This window comes from Sporothrix schenckii (genome assembly GCF_000961545.1).
Source record: "Sporothrix schenckii 1099-18 chromosome Unknown Cont47, whole genome shotgun sequence".
In the NCBI taxonomy this organism is placed as follows: Eukaryota; Fungi; Ascomycota; class Sordariomycetes; order Ophiostomatales; family Ophiostomataceae; genus Sporothrix; species Sporothrix schenckii.
This window is the reverse complement of record NW_015971148.1, coordinates 2,686,116-2,700,914: the sequence shown is the minus strand read 5'-3', so window position 1 is coordinate 2,700,914 and position 14,799 is coordinate 2,686,116. Positions and strand designations below refer to the sequence as shown.

General features: G+C 55.2%; 4 protein-coding genes across 4 annotated transcripts; 2 read left to right on the top strand and 2 right to left on the bottom strand.

Moving 5' to 3' along the window:
* Positions 1-191: 191 nt before the first annotated feature.
* Positions 192-3,977, top strand: SPSK_02956 (uncharacterized protein; the record flags this gene model as incomplete). The annotated part of the gene is made up of 1 exon (XM_016729802.1): positions 192-3,977. The coding sequence occupies one exon, from the start codon at positions 192-194 to the stop codon at positions 3,975-3,977; it is 3,786 nt and encodes a 1,261-aa protein (XP_016585423.1).
* A 600-nt stretch (positions 3,978-4,577) lies between these two features.
* On the bottom strand, positions 4,578-6,942 carry SPSK_03095 (uncharacterized protein; the record flags this gene model as incomplete). The annotated part of the gene is made up of 4 exons (XM_016729936.1): positions 4,578-6,423; positions 6,485-6,763; positions 6,828-6,864; positions 6,924-6,942. The coding sequence occupies 4 exons, from the start codon at positions 6,940-6,942 to the stop codon at positions 4,578-4,580; spliced, it is 2,181 nt and encodes a 726-aa protein (XP_016585422.1).
* Positions 6,943-9,355: 2,413 nt separating this feature from the next.
* On the top strand, positions 9,356-10,975 carry SPSK_03277 (uncharacterized protein; the record flags this gene model as incomplete). The annotated part of the gene is made up of 1 exon (XM_016730116.1): positions 9,356-10,975. One exon carries the CDS (start codon positions 9,356-9,358, stop codon positions 10,973-10,975), a length of 1,620 nt encoding a protein of 539 aa, XP_016585421.1.
* Positions 10,976-14,058: 3,083 nt separating this feature from the next.
* SPSK_03707 (uncharacterized protein) lies at positions 14,059-14,487 on the bottom strand (the record flags this gene model as incomplete). The annotated part of the gene is made up of 2 exons (XM_016730541.1): positions 14,059-14,381; positions 14,412-14,487. The coding sequence occupies 2 exons, from the start codon at positions 14,485-14,487 to the stop codon at positions 14,059-14,061; spliced, it is 399 nt and encodes a 132-aa protein (XP_016585420.1).
* Between the last annotated feature and the right edge of the window lie 312 nt (positions 14,488-14,799).

Sequence of the window (14,799 nt, the reverse complement as noted above, 5' to 3'; positions counted from 1 at the left end):
GCCAGAGCACCGCTGGAGGCTTGCTTAGGACGGCCAAACAACCGTCGGGGGCTACGTCTTTCGTCGAGAGTGCCTAAATCGCCAGCATCCGACCATCCATCGACCACTCATCGACCACCTATCCGCCCTTTCTACCCGGGTGCCTTGGGCGCCAACGTTCCATTTGAAACGAATCCTCCCCGGTCGGCAGGATGTTGAACATTTCGGGCTTTGTCCAGCGGGCTCAGCAGCTGCTTGATCCCAATGCTACTTCTGGCTCGGGCAACGGTTCCGGTTCACCCGGTGCACCAGCCGGTTTCCTCGCGGGCCTCACCGGCGACAATACAAAGAAAAGCCCTTCCAAAGCCGCTCTTTTTCAGGCCCAGTTCCGCCTTCCCGCGTCCCAGCACCCACTGCACGAGATCGCTGCCGAGCTGACCCTCCCGCCCTCCGAGAAAGAGACCGTTGGCCTCGTCGCTGCTCCTGCATCCAACAACGCTGCGTACCGCTACGCCGGGCGCCTTCACCTCTCCGAAGCCTACCTCTGCTTTTCGACCGCCCCGTCGAGCTTCGTCACGTCCGCGAGTCAGGCTACCTCCTCCGCATTTACGGGCCAGACCCACGGCGAAGGTCCCAGCGGAAAGGGTTTTACATTCCCGCTGTGCGCCATTCGCCGGGTCGAGCGCCTCCACACCCAAAACTTCCAGTTTTGCCTGTCGATCACTTCATGGAACGGCTTGCTGTACGAGGGCTCCTCTTCACCCAAGGGTGACGATACCAAGGGTCCAGCACCTGCTGTCTCGCCTCCGCGGGAACAGCGCATCACGATTGAGCTGGCCGGTTCGCGTCAGGCCTGCGAACGCTTCTGCGACGGCCTCAAGAAGAACCTCCGTACGGCCATTGGACAGATTGGAAAGATGCGGGGTGTGGCCAGCGAGTGCTACTCCGAATACCTGCTACGCCCCGAGGAGCGCAAGACGACAATGAACCCGCCAGATGCTGGTCTTGGTATGGTCTTCCGCTACCCGGGTGACGCCAAAAAGCTGCGTGATCGCGCCAAAATGCGGCTCTGGGCAGAGTACCTGCGTGACAATGGCCGCAACCTGACTCTGGTTCGCCACCCCACCTTCTACAAGCTGATCCGCGTCGGCCTGCCAAATCGTCTGCGTGGTGAAATGTGGGAGCTGACATCAGGCTCCATCTACCTGCGCTTCGACAACCCCAACCTCTACGCCGACACCCTCGAGACCTACAAGGGCCAGGAGTCGCTGGCCATTGACGAGATCGAGAAGGATCTGAACCGCTCGCTGCCCGAGTATGCTGGTTTCCAGAGCGAGGACGGCATCGGCCGGCTGCGGCGGGTCCTGACGGCTTACAGCTGGGTCAATGCCGACGTTGGCTACTGCCAGGCCATGAACATTGTCGTGGCTGCCCTGCTCATCTACATGTCCGAGGTCCAGGCCTTCTTCTTGCTGTCCACCTTGTGCGACCGGCTTGTGCCGGGTTACTACTCGACCACTATGTACGGCACTCTGCTCGACCAGAAGGTGTTTGAGTCTCTCGTCGAGAAGACGATGCCGATTATCTGGGACCATTTGGTCAAGAGCGACGTGCAGCTCTCGGTGGTGTCGCTGCCCTGGTTCCTGTCGCTGTACATCAACTCAATGCCCCTTGTGTTTGCCTTCCGCGTGCTCGACGTCTTTTTCGTTGAAGGCCCCAAGGTGCTGTTCCAGGTCGGCCTGGCCATTCTGCGCATCAACGGCGAGGAGCTCCTTGACGCGGGCGACGATGGAGCCTTTATCTCGGTGCTCAAGTCGTACTTCTCGCGCTTAGACGAGTCCGCACACCCGCGGTCTGATAACCCCAAGCTGCGTGCCGTCACTCGCTTCCAGGAGCTCATGGTCGTTGCTTTCAAAGAATTTTCGGGCATCACCAACGCCACCATCGCGGACCTGCGCCAGAAGAACAAGGACGCTGTCCTCAACAACATCGAAAACTTTACGAAGCGCACCGCCCTCCGCAACCTGGGTCCCGACAGCAAGGTCCTCAGCACACAGGAGCTGGGTGGCCTGTATGACCGCTTCTACGGTGTCCTGTACGAGCGCCAGCAGAGACATCTCATCATTCGTCAACAGCAGGAACAAATCGTCCAGCAACAGCAGCAGATTTTGCAACGGCAACAGCGACAACAACGGCGGGCCAAACTAGGCCTGGATGGCGCCGATCCTTCCCCATCGACACCGCCTCTTCCCAAGCCCAATATCTCGTCAGCCCCTGACGCGGAGCAAGGACGGGTCGGTCTTGGTGCCAGTACCAGCCAGATGGACTACGACGCTTTCCGCGAGTTCCTCGCCGGCATGTCCAAGTGGGCTATCTCGGACTCGCCAACTACACCCGTCAACGACTCGTTTAGCGACCGTGAAAAGAGCCCATCGTTTTCCGCCTCAACGGCCGCTGCCTACTTCTCGTCCCTTCGAAGTCCAACGGGCAACTCCAGTGCAATCATGTCGCCGTGGGGTGTCGGACCGGAGCCGGCCGATCACGAATTCTTGCAACGACTCTTTTCGCATTGGGACAAGGACAACGCCGGCTGGCTGACGCTGCCCAATGTTGTCAACGGCATTGCCCGGATCAAGGGAAAGCGCGATATCATGGGCGCCATCAACTATTTCTTTGAGCTATATGACGACGACGGCGACGGCCGCGTGGATCGCGAGGGCATCCTGCGCATGTCGGAGGCCCTGTTGTTCTTGTCGCGCCGTGGCCTCGAGGGCACGCTGAGCCCCGAGAACCAGGCCGCTCTGGACGCTGCCAACAGCGCGAACGAGAGCCTCCACAGCGGCTCTTCCAGTCCTCTGCCGTCTGAGATGACGATCAATGAGCGGTTCCTCGGCAGTGTGAGTGCGTTCATCCGGCGATGTTTCGAGTATGCCGACCCAGACCACCCGCAGAGCGACATAAAGGCCGAACAGAAAGCGGAGGCGAAGAGGGCCAAAAAGGAAAGGAAGGACAAAAAGGCACAGAAGGGCGTCAAGCCGGCCGATGTCGGCGATGCCGACGGTCTGGCCCAGCCCGACTCGTTTGCCATTGGCGACAGCGATGACGAGGACAGTGAAGACTACTACGATAACGATGACGGCGACGATGAGGATAACGAAGAGGACCTTCTGGCACTCTCGCCCCATGGAAGTCCCAAGCCTGCCAAGGCGAAGCATTTAACCGTCGACAGAGCTGACGCTAAGCGCCGGATCGTCTCCAAGGCCGAGTCGGAGCGCGCCAACGTGGCCCTCGACCCTTCCAACCCCCTGCACATTACGCTCCCCACGTTCCGCATGGTCGTGCTTGCCGACGAGTTGCTCGAGCAGTTCTTTGAGTCGTCCTTCCCAACCTCCTTCCATGTGATCGAGGGCGTCTCCTTGGCAAGCCCGTCGTCTAACGCGTCTGCTCTCACCACCTTTGCCAACCTAGGCATCGGTGCCGGTCGGGCGGCTGCAGCTGCGTTTGGCAGTGCTGGCAATGGTAACGGCAGCACTGGCGCTGCTGGCGGTCTCTCACCCGGTGTCGGTGCCGGTGGTCCCCGGCCCGGCGCGCTTCAAGCCGGCCAGGCCTTTAGCGGCGCCTCACGCGGTCTCCGTGGCGTGCTCGATAACATTGTCACCGACGGAATGCGCGTGGCGGCCGAAGTGCGCAAGCGCATGGAGGAGGCCCAGCGCGAGCTAGAGAAGAACGCCTTGCCCGGCCAAGCCCGGCCGAATGCTGACGCCGACGACGACGATGAAGACGACGATGACCTGGTTGTCTCGTCGGGCAGTGGCGGTCGATCAGCCGACCTGGATCTCCTGGAAGGGGCCGATGCCAAGGCAGATGGTGGTGGCGCCGCGCACAGCAGCAACGGTGCTGGCGACAGCAAGGGGGGCATTGCCATGAAGAAAGACAAGAGCAGCGGTGGTCCGGCTGCGTCTGTTACGACGGAGCGGATCATTGAGTTTGACGCATAAAGAGCCAGTTGAGCGTATCGTGTAGGAGAGGAAGCGACATGAAGGTGGCTATCTATTTGTTATCTGTCCCTATTTTCTGTTTTTACTGGCGCTTGTGCTCTCCTTGATTCATGTTTGGCTTGAATTTTCCATTGCCCTTATTGTACATTAGACCCCCTTTGTCCCTTTTCTTGATGCCCCAATTTCAAAATCAAATCAAATATGTGCCATGGTAGCGCCCATTCCCTTGTCCCACATTTTATCTTATTTCATACCACGTTGAAGTGACCCTTGTCGATGAATGCAAGTGATTTTGAAATATAACCCCGTCCCATGCATTGCCGTTTCCCGAAACTCCAGATGAGATCTTGTCCCTTGTTGCCCATACTATCGAGCATAAGTTTTAAAGTAACATGCGTCATAACAAAAGAAAAGTTTGATGAACAAAAAAAGAACGGATGAAAGAAGAAAGTAGAGAAGAACAGATGGAGAAAATAGAATATGCACGAAGGGAGAAAATCATGTGAATGTAAAGGAATTAAGACGAGAAAAAAATCATAGAAGAACGCGAAGTAAAGAGCTGGCAGTTGTAAAAATTGCACAGAAAATCAAGTAAGAAAATCAAGCTACGCCGATGAGCTCGATGCCAGTCAGGTCGCTGCCACGGAAGGGCTGATCGACAGTCCTCGGGCTGGAGAAGAGGTGTTCGGCCATGAGCTCATCCACATCGCCGCTGTTGTTGTCCTCACTGATCTCCTGGATGCTTCGCTTCTTCTTGCCCTTGGCCTTCGATTTGGCTTTGCCTTTGCCCTTGTCGCCACCGCGCCTTTTCGGCTTCACACCGATAAAAATGTCGCGGTCAATGACATCGCCCTCGGCATTGTCCTGCTGGATGCGCAGTTTGTTTGCCGTGGTCAGCGACAAAAGACTCATAAAGGCACCCACGACTGCACTGCGGTTTGCCTTGAAAGGTGCGACGACGTCGCCAAACTCGATCCAGCGGTGCGTCGCTGACGCATCCGGCCGAGCGAGGCCCTGATCGGTGGCCATCTCACGGACAAGTTCGAAAAATACCGCGGCATTGCGCACCTCTTCGCCGACTTTGTCTTCGTTACCTGCCTGGCTGTCCTTGGCCTTGTCTCCAGTGGCACCGACCAGGGCCCCGGCACCAGCCGGAGCGACCGAGCTGACAGATGGGAGAAAGGGGTTGCCATCGTTGCTGGCTGGATGCTGCGCAATGTCCATGGCCTCGTCGCTGTAGCGCTCAAAAAAACTTGGGCTCTCGGGGAAGCCTGCGCTGGAGAGCCGGCCATCGGGAAGATGGCGAATGGCCGACGCGGCACTGCGCTGCACACTGCCATGAGCAGACGATCCAGGCAAGGCAGATGACTGACGAAGGGCATGCGAAGGGTGATCCGACAGCGCTGAGCCTGGCTGACGACCAAGCTCAATTTCCTGCTCGTCGTCAAACCCATCCAGATGTACGCCACGGACACCGCGAGCAATGGGGGTGCTGGGTGCAATGGCGTCCAGACGGCGCCGTTTCGCTCTGGCCAGACCGTCACCCAAGAGCGCCTCCCCGAGGGCGTCACCAGCGAACATCTGCACCAATGGGTGATTTGGGTAGTGGCTCTTGACAGCATCGGCCACGCCAAACACTCCACGTCCAAAGGTGAAATCATGCGCGATCTGTCTGTGGAGGTTGGGGTTATGGGCCCGACGAAGGGTCCGGGCATGGCCTTTTTTCTCGGCGGCTCGTTCCATGTTCGCGGCATAGTTGGTCACGTAGTTGAAATAGTCCCTGAGAGGGATTTGCGTGACACCATCAACGAAATTGAGTTTGGCTCGTGAGGCATTTCGATTCGCTGCTCGGGCCACCATGGTGGATGAAGTTGATGAAAGCTTGCTAGGAGAGGACGGTGTCTGGGTAAGCAGGCTAGGTTTGAAACCGTCGCTTGCCTTGCTCCCATGAGCATGTTCCTGGAGTGCAGCGTCGGCGTTGAAGATGTCGTCATCGTCGTCTACAATCATCGGCACCACAGTGTCGCTTGTCGCCTTTGTGGACTTTGATGGAAAGGCGGGCAGCTGCGGCTCGGTCCGCGGCTCCTCCTCGACAATGTTTCCATTCTCGTCAATGAAGAGACCGACATCAAGAAGCAAGTTTTCTTCATCCTGAAACTCGACCCTTGCGAGAGGAGTAGGGGACTCGGGCACCTGGGAGGCTCCAGAAGCCGAATAGCGGAAAGCGCCAGGATACGATCCACCAGCAGACGAGTCAGCGTCGAGCATAAGCTGGGGCAGCTGGTTCTTGTTGGACGAGCGCGAACTGAGAGACATGTTTGTCCACGATGCCTGGTGTTCCTGGGAGAGAAACGAACCGTCCATTGGTGCGTCGAAATCAAACGGGGGCAGCTGGAACAGATCGAGATCGAAGCAAGGGTCGTTCGGGAGGACAATTTGAACGGATCTTCAAGGTGTTAGTAATAGATTAGGCCGTTCGCAGCCTCTGCAAAGGAGGAAGGACGTACTTGGCCATTCCGGCATTCTTGTCGAGCTTGTCATCCAAGAAACCGTTGTGCAGCTTGGCCATGGCACGCTGTGCGCGCTCACTGTCGTTGAGGACATAACGGCACTGCTCCTGGTAGATGCGAGCGGTGCCGTAGAGCAGGGTGCCCTGAAGACGCAAAGCAATGGGTGCACCGGGAGGATCCTTGATTGTGCCGCAAGTTTGCTTTACACTGACCTCAAGGACCGCGTTGCGGCGAATGCCGGTAGTGCGAGCTCCAATTGCCGTGTTGCCGGCGCGCCTGGGAAGGTGAGTTAGATGCTAGTCGACAGGCTCCAAGGTATTCTGATTCTGGTGAAGCATACCAAACAGTAGACAAAGCATATCGCTTGTCACAAAGGACTGAGGCCGTGGTGTTAGCGATGCACTCGCACAAGGAAGGTACGTGATCAATGACCTACTCTCTGTGCTATAGAACATGGTAAGAGACCCAACGGTTGCGCCAGAAGGGGAAAATGTAGATGCGGGATATACAAGATTGAGGTTCAACTCCGTGATCTTTGGGGACTGAGTAAAGAAGAATATGAAAGTAAGAGATGATTTTGATCGATGTAGCTATTGTACAGTCACAAGGGAGTTTTCTTGTCGTTGAAGCAAAGTATCAAAAAGCAGAGACAAGAGATAGGCAAACGAGCGAGTGGTGATGGCGTACGAGTGTAGATCGAACAATTCAACCCGAAGCTGATGATGATCTGACAAAGTCCATGATGAGATGGGAAAACGGGGGCGGCCATTTCCAATGGGTTCGCGTTCGAGCGCGTAGATGGGAAGGAAGTGACGCGGTCCTGAGAGACAGAGTTCCAAAAGAGGAAGTCACGATGGACTAACACCGTGGATGGAGGGGGTCGTTCCTTCCCACCTGGCAAAACCAAAAGTGAGGAAGGCGCAACAACGCGACCGAGGAAGTCGCGTCAAGTACGTCACTCTTCGCGTACTATCAAAAGGAAGGTGCCCAACAATATGGCCGTGGCAGTCGCGATCGGAACTGCTACTGGAATCGTTGGAGGATCAACATGAGAATTCGTCGTGATGCCACTTCCACGAGGCTAAAGCAGCGCAAGATGAAAGGAATCAGACGGCGTTGTCTTATTCACGGAACAACCGGGCATGGCCATGTGCCAAGTCGAACAGGATTAAAAGGATCCAGCAGCCGCTTCTACTTCGAACGACTAATCAAAGGGATACATTTGTGTTCATGCGCCAAAACGATCCAAGGCGCGAAGACGCCGACTTCATTTCGTCAAACTACGCACTGCAGGAGCAGGATCTACAAGCTCACCACAGTCCCGTCCAAAGGTATTAACGAATGCTGGACGGGAACAAGTCAAGTTTGCGGCTGGGTGGGCGATTATGACGAACACAAAATTACAGCAGCGTTCGGCCGGTTCAATATGGCATCCTTAAAAAGTATGCGGAGGCAAACGGTAACCAGGGCATTCGTGGCGTTTGTATAGACAGGACGAAGAAGGATCTGAAATGCCAGTTAGCAATTTTGTCTCGAACGTCGACAGCAAAGTCGTGGACGACAGCAAGCTTCCCAGACACGACAATATTCAGAATATGTAAGAATGGACTTTCATGTATCCAGGAGATATAGCTCACAGGCGATGTGGCCATCAACAAGGAATCAATCGCAAATTATTCTCATCAGGTTGTCGCCTAGGAAGAACAAAAGAAAACGAAACGGCAAAAGAGAGCGCGTCCTTACCTTTTAGGGGTTTGCTCTCGATGCTGCCACAAGCAGTCGCATTGCTGCACGGAAGCATCGAGAGCAAGCGCTGTATGCTGAGCGCAGACGTGGAATCAAGTTGTCAATGTTGACAGTGAGGGCAGAATGATGAGGAAAACAGAGGAATGTCGTGAGCAGAAAAAAAAAGAAGCTCAGGCTTTTGAGGATAGCTTGGCCCACTGTAAAACTTGGCCGCACAAATATTTCTCCGCTATGCGATAAGGGGGGAATACCGGCACGTGATAAGACAACATGTGGATCAATTTGGAGTAGAATTGACGCTGCTCGCACTGCGCACCACTGGTATTTCGTACGGAATACATTCGTACTCAGTATCAGTAACAAGATTTTGAGAAACATTCACAATGTGCAGATGGATCTTATTGGAAGCCTCAAAAGAGGGCATAACTGCCGGGATGGCAGTGCTGATTACAGTTGCAGTTCCTTTTAAACCGAACAATGCGAAGCCACCTTGTCTTCCCGTGCAGGGAGTTCTACAGAATCTCACTTGATCGTCGGTGAGTGAAGGACGGTACCCAATTGGGTGACTCGTGAAAAACGACACAAGAGGAAGAATAAGGTTGCGGATGCTTGAAGCTCCAAAGCAAGAAGTTTCCGGTTTCCTTCGAAAGCTGGCCCCCATTAGCTCCGCCAGTCGCTCTTTCCCCTGTTCAGTTGGCACAAAGGCACGCTAGTGCAAGCAGGTCTGCTGCGCCTCGCTGGCCAGCCAATCAGCGAGGCGACCTGCCAACGGTGCCGACAGCCTTGCTTTAGCGGGGCGATTTCGTTGTTCTACCCTCCTTCGCGCTGTAATGCCGCATTTGAACGTCGGTAATGTCCAAACGCGCAAATGAAGCTGGTATCCTCTACAGCAAGCGAGGAAATGGCGCAAAGTATGAGACAGGAGGCACAGCCTTCGACGGTTTCCTGTTTCCCTCCTTCTGCTCGATACCATTTAAAGATGCGAATGGATCCCGAGACGACAACGAAAGAGTCTTGGCTTGACACCAAACCAGCAAGAGCATCGCGAGATCCGATGAAGCCAACATCGACGGCGTTGCAAGTCTTGGCATATTCAGAAGCTACATAATACCCTCGGCCATCATGCGTGTGAAGTTTTTGCGTCGGCGGGCGCGAAAGGGAGGACAGCAGCAGCCAGAGGTGGCAGCTCTGGTCTCGCCGCCATCACAATCGTCGCCACCGTCGCCGCCATCACCAACTCCGCCGGCAACTGCCAAGTCATCCGTCGCGGCATCGACGGTGTCGGACGACGGTCACTCACTCAAGCGGCGGACTAGTGCTCTCAGCTCGATCACGAATCTCCGCCTCCGCAGATCGCTTGGTAGAATGAGACGGCCACGGTCACCACCGCCACCTTACGCGCTCACGGACACGTCTGTGCCTGAGCCGGACGACGCTGTTTCTGTGGTGACAGTAGCCACTGCTGCGGCGGAACAGCCGTCCGACGATGTTGAGGCAATCACGGTGGTGAAAGAGGCGAGCAGCCCGACTTGCGACACCAAGACGGTTGCTACTGTCGACGTGAAGACCATGATGGATGTCAAGACGGACTCCAAGGTGGATTCCAAGGTGGATTCCAAGGCCGATGCCGAAGAGGCCGCCGAGGAGCTTCTGCTGGACGTTGCAACCGCACCCTTCCACGACCTTCCGCTGCCATCCTCGAGAGAGGTCAGCAAATTCCGCCGCCTGGCTCAACCCGTCGTTGTTCCGCGTCTGCATCATGGCAACACCGTGCCATTTGCGCGCGGCTACGCACCGTGCCTCGGCGACACCCATGGTATCGACACCGCCACGTTCCTGGCCTTTATCGACGGTCTCAACCTGGTCACGTCGCCCCACCCGGCCGTCATGATCTTGTCGATTGTCTCGTTCGCCATGGAGTTTGTGCCGCTTGACTACGCCAACGGCATCGGTGCCGTCGCGCAGCTGCTGGCTGAAGTGACCGCCGCCATTGTGGCCTACAAGCGCGCCAAGATATTCCTGGCGCGTGCCAACGCCATGCTGTTTGAGCCGCGCGGCCTGCACGTCTCCATTGCCAATACGAAGCGCATGCGCGCCATTCTCGGCATCGCGCCCAAGGCGCCGCTGTTGGCGCCGCTCAGCGAGGAGACCGTCGAGCTGGCTATGCTGGAGCGGTGCATGCGCCACTTCAATGACTCCGGCTGGGCGGCGGCGCTCGAACTGGAGACGCGCACAGGCTGTCTTATGCCCATGGCGAAGCCGTCGTACCGTGAAGCGGCGGCTGACGTGGCGGCGCGCTGGCATCCGGACTACGTGGCGGACAGAAACGAGAAGAAGAAAAGCGGCGAGGGCGACGATGACGGTTCGGAGGTGGATGGCACGGATGATGGTCGCCCGCCGGCGCTACGCCGGGCGCCTTCGACGTGGGAAACCGTGGGTCGTGCCGTCAACCATGGGCTGGCCATTGTGGCTGACAAACACGTGCGCTTTGATATCAAGATGGCCGAGAAGGAGGCGCGCCGGGCACGGCGGCGGGCCTGGAAGCGCTATGCCAAAGGCAAAAAGCTCAAGGAGCCCTTTGGCGAAAAGTTCCGTGTGCGCCAGTTGTCGTGGATCCTGGTGCGCAACCTGGATGACGTGAGGCAGGAAGAGGCTGAAAAGGCAGCTGCGCAGGCGGCCAAAAAGGCAGCCAAGACTGCTGGCCGCACAACTAAGCAACCACGGGCTAAGGTGGTGACATAATTTTTTTTTTTTTGTCCGCCTTTGATTTTACGCTTATTACCCATATTTATTGTTTTATTTTGTTATAGCCCTCCTTTTATTTCCTTCCTTTTTTATGCTTGTTTGAATTTGCAAGTGCCGTTATTGACCGTTTACTTTGTGGGAATCGTTTGGTTCTAATTACAACATGCAAAGGGCACTGGGGCACAAGCAGGACACATATTGCTGGATTAGTCTACATGATACACACAAACAGGGAAAGATTACCTTGTCTGGGCTAAGATGAATACACAAAATCACATTCACGTGAATCAACGACGGTTACGGTTTACTCTATGTCGCAAACCGAGTACTTTTGTCTTTGTCTGCTGTCGCGCGGGTCCCTGGGACCGCTTTATCCGAGAACACTCATCTCGGCCAACGCCGGGCATGTCATAAGCTGCACCTGGACGACGATGTCTGGGTCTGGTGTCTGGTCCTGGGTTTGGGTCCGTGGCGGTTGGGATCACGTCCGTACAAACCGAGATCGTGGGTCTGCCAAACGGCAAAATACCTCCCAATAAGAAGACGAAGAAGGGCATGACTCTCTTTAATTCGTACTGATCTGAGATACCGAGAACGGAGAACGGAAGACGGATACAAGGCACATGGCTTCATCATCGAGTCATGGCTGCTCATGGCATTTCTGCAACACCAAGGCATCATTGCCTTGCCATGTCGACATCCAAGCCGCCATTTATCCGCTGCACCGGTCGTCTACGTCCGTCAAGTGGGAGCTACATAACTGTGTCTATTTCTGTGTCTCGGTCTGGGTCTGCGTCGCCTGCTTGTTTTCGCGTCTATGCAGATCCGTCCGAGACGTCGTTTGTCCAAGTTGATTCTACCCGCATGGCATGTCTCTCGTTTCCACGTGATGGCCGGTAATTTTGTGCGTTACCGCAAGTGGTCTGCGACAGTGCCAACACCCAAGACATCCGAGACATCAAAACAGGCTCTTTAGGTGAAACGCGGCACGGCGAGGAAAGACAGCGAGTTGCGTGCCGAGAAAGGAGAACGCAAATAGTCCAAAATGATCAAATAGTCAAATAAAGAGAGACAAACTATGCCCCTTTTCTGCGGAACTGGGCCAGAGCAGAAAACAAACATCGAAACAACACAGAAACTGCAAACAAAAAAGAGAGAAGAATAAAAGAGAAAATGAGAGAGAAACAACAGAGCGAACTCTTCGAATCGCTTTCGACGCCGCCGACTCACCTTGTGTCTGGTTGTGCATTTCCGGTCCCGACCTGCCGCCGTGAATCCGCATCCGCACATGCATTTAAGGATCGTTCCGTCCGAGCTGCCCATCGATGTGCCTCTGAGACGATGCGCCGTTCTCGCCCACTCTTTACTCCGTAGTGGCATATCCCCTTCCCCCAATTTTCAAGGTTCAATGCTTTGCCTCTGATCTATGCGCACTGCCTCCATGACCCCCAAGGCTCAGGTCGCGTTCTCTGCTCACCTGTTCCGTCGTTCTCGTGGCAGCCGTCGTCCTCCTCACTGTCGTCGTCTTTGTTTCTGGCCTTTTGGTTCCTGTCTCCTAGTTGTTCTCATTTCTTGCTCCTGTTTCTTTCTTTTTCTCGTTTCCCGTGACCCCTCCCTGCTTCACCCCCCGGCAAATATACTACTCACACGTTTGTCCGTCCGAGTACTCCGAATGTCAGCATATTTCGTATGTTGTTGAGGGCCCAGGCCTGACCCTCGTCGTCCCTAGTTGTGCGTATTCTGGTTTGAGTCTTCGGTCATCGACCCGTTTTTTCGGGTGCAAGTAATCTCTAGCCCTCGTAGACCTCGCTCACGCCCGACGCCGTCCTTCATTTCGCTGCCTCTCCCCACTTTCTCTTGTTCGCTGTCCTCCGGACGTTTCTCCTTTTTGGTCTACTCTCACAAGTTTATCGTTTGCTGTCGTACTGTGTAGTTTTCGTTCGCTCTCGTTCGGACGCTCTTCCGCGCACAATGACGCACACACACCAAAGGCCAGCGGGCGCAAACGAGAGACACAAATGACAGGAGACAAGAATCGTCTTTGCATTGGCTGCGCTGGTTGTGAAGCCCCTGTCCCATCAACACGGCCGCCGTTTCTGATTGGACCTGGGCATGGGAGACAGACGCTACGGTTTCAGAAACCCTGGCGCCCACGCCCTGGCCGTCCCTTGCAGTGTGGCAGTATTGACTAGTGCGCTTGTTTGCTCTTTCCCACGCTACAAACCGCTCTCTAGAGTGGGGACAGTTGGGACTTCCCCCAACTGTCGTTCCAAGACACGAGACCAGGAAGGTGCAATACGGACATCGGCCTGAACCTATTGGCGCAAAATTTGAACGCCAAGGGTCAAGACGGCGCTGTCGTTCTATTGGCTGGGCGCGCGGTAGGAAATTTAGGGGGCCGCAGGGGAAAGTCAACAGGGGAAGGGGCGCAGAAAGGGCTTCATGAGGTGTGCACTTCTGCCTTTCACAGTTGGTGACCCGAGGAGGGCAGGAGCGACAGCGCAGGAGGAGATCGACGGCAGCACAAACTGTATCCAACGCCTGCGATGTATTTCGTAAGTTACCTTCCCTGGCAGGCGCATCTGGCCATTTCTATTCTCGTCTTGCCCCATTGCACATCACCCGCACCCGCGTGCTTGCCTATTGTTGTCCCACGGAGTGCTCCGTACTCTCAATGGCTTCCTCAATCGCATCGAAGCACCCGCTTGCTGGGTGAGGGCCTCCTTTTTTATTTGCTTTCCTCCCGCACGCCGTAGTGTTTCGTGCTACGACTCTTCCGTTCTTTCATCCTATTTTTTTATTTTCTTATTTTCTCATTTTCTTTCTGCACTCATTTCACGTCTGCGTTACCCCTGCTTGTAGCCAAAGATGGAAGGAGCAACCCTTGTCAAAAAAGTCAAATACTGCGTAGTCGACGCCGTAGCCTGATGTCCATGCGTTTTTGGGTTGATTCTTTGGAACCTGGCCCCGGTCGCTCCTGTCTGTTCCTGACGGTCCCTGGCTGTTCCTCACGGTCGTTCCTGGGCTCCCTGGTCCTTTCCTGGTCGCTATTTCCTCCTCTTTGGTGCTTCTTTGGCGCGCTATTGGCGCGCTATTGTTGCCCACTGGGTCGTCCTTTCCCATTTCATGAGGGTCGCTGTCTGCTCTTCGAATCCGCTTCCCTCACCCCCTCTCCTTTCTTGTGTTTGGTTTTCGACTCCTTCACTGTTTCCTCCTTTTCTGTCCGTTGTCACCACGATCTCGTCGCGTTGCATCTTCGCTTTGGCCCTTTCTTCCGTTCGTTTCTTTCTTTTGTTGTCTTTCGCGAATTTTACATTGCCCTCTCGACGGGTACCTGCATTTCGCGTATTCCGCCACGGGTTCGCCTCGAGACACTCTTTGCCGCCTCTCTTTTCGACCGTCTCTGTATATTGCTTTCAGTTCCGTTTCCCACGTTTGTTCTTTTCAATTTTACGACGCCAAAGCAGCTGTGTTTCTTCTGTCTCGACGACAGAACAAACCGGTCTCATTTTCAAACGAAACGCCCAGACAACTAAACAACAAAACAACAAAGCAACACGAAGATAGACTCTTCCCATCGATCCGACTGCGACAACCGCATCTGAACCGTTCTTCTCAAAGGCCGCCCTGTTCGCACATCATTCACGCGCATTCGGTCGAGCATCGAATCACAAAGTGACCAAAACAGCGGGCCAAACTCGACGACAATACCACTGGGACTCATCGATCTAGCTCAAAAACAAGCAAAAGCGCACAACCGGCCCCAACGCCAACAACCATGTGCTCTTGATTGCTCATGATTGATTGCCCGCCCTGATCTA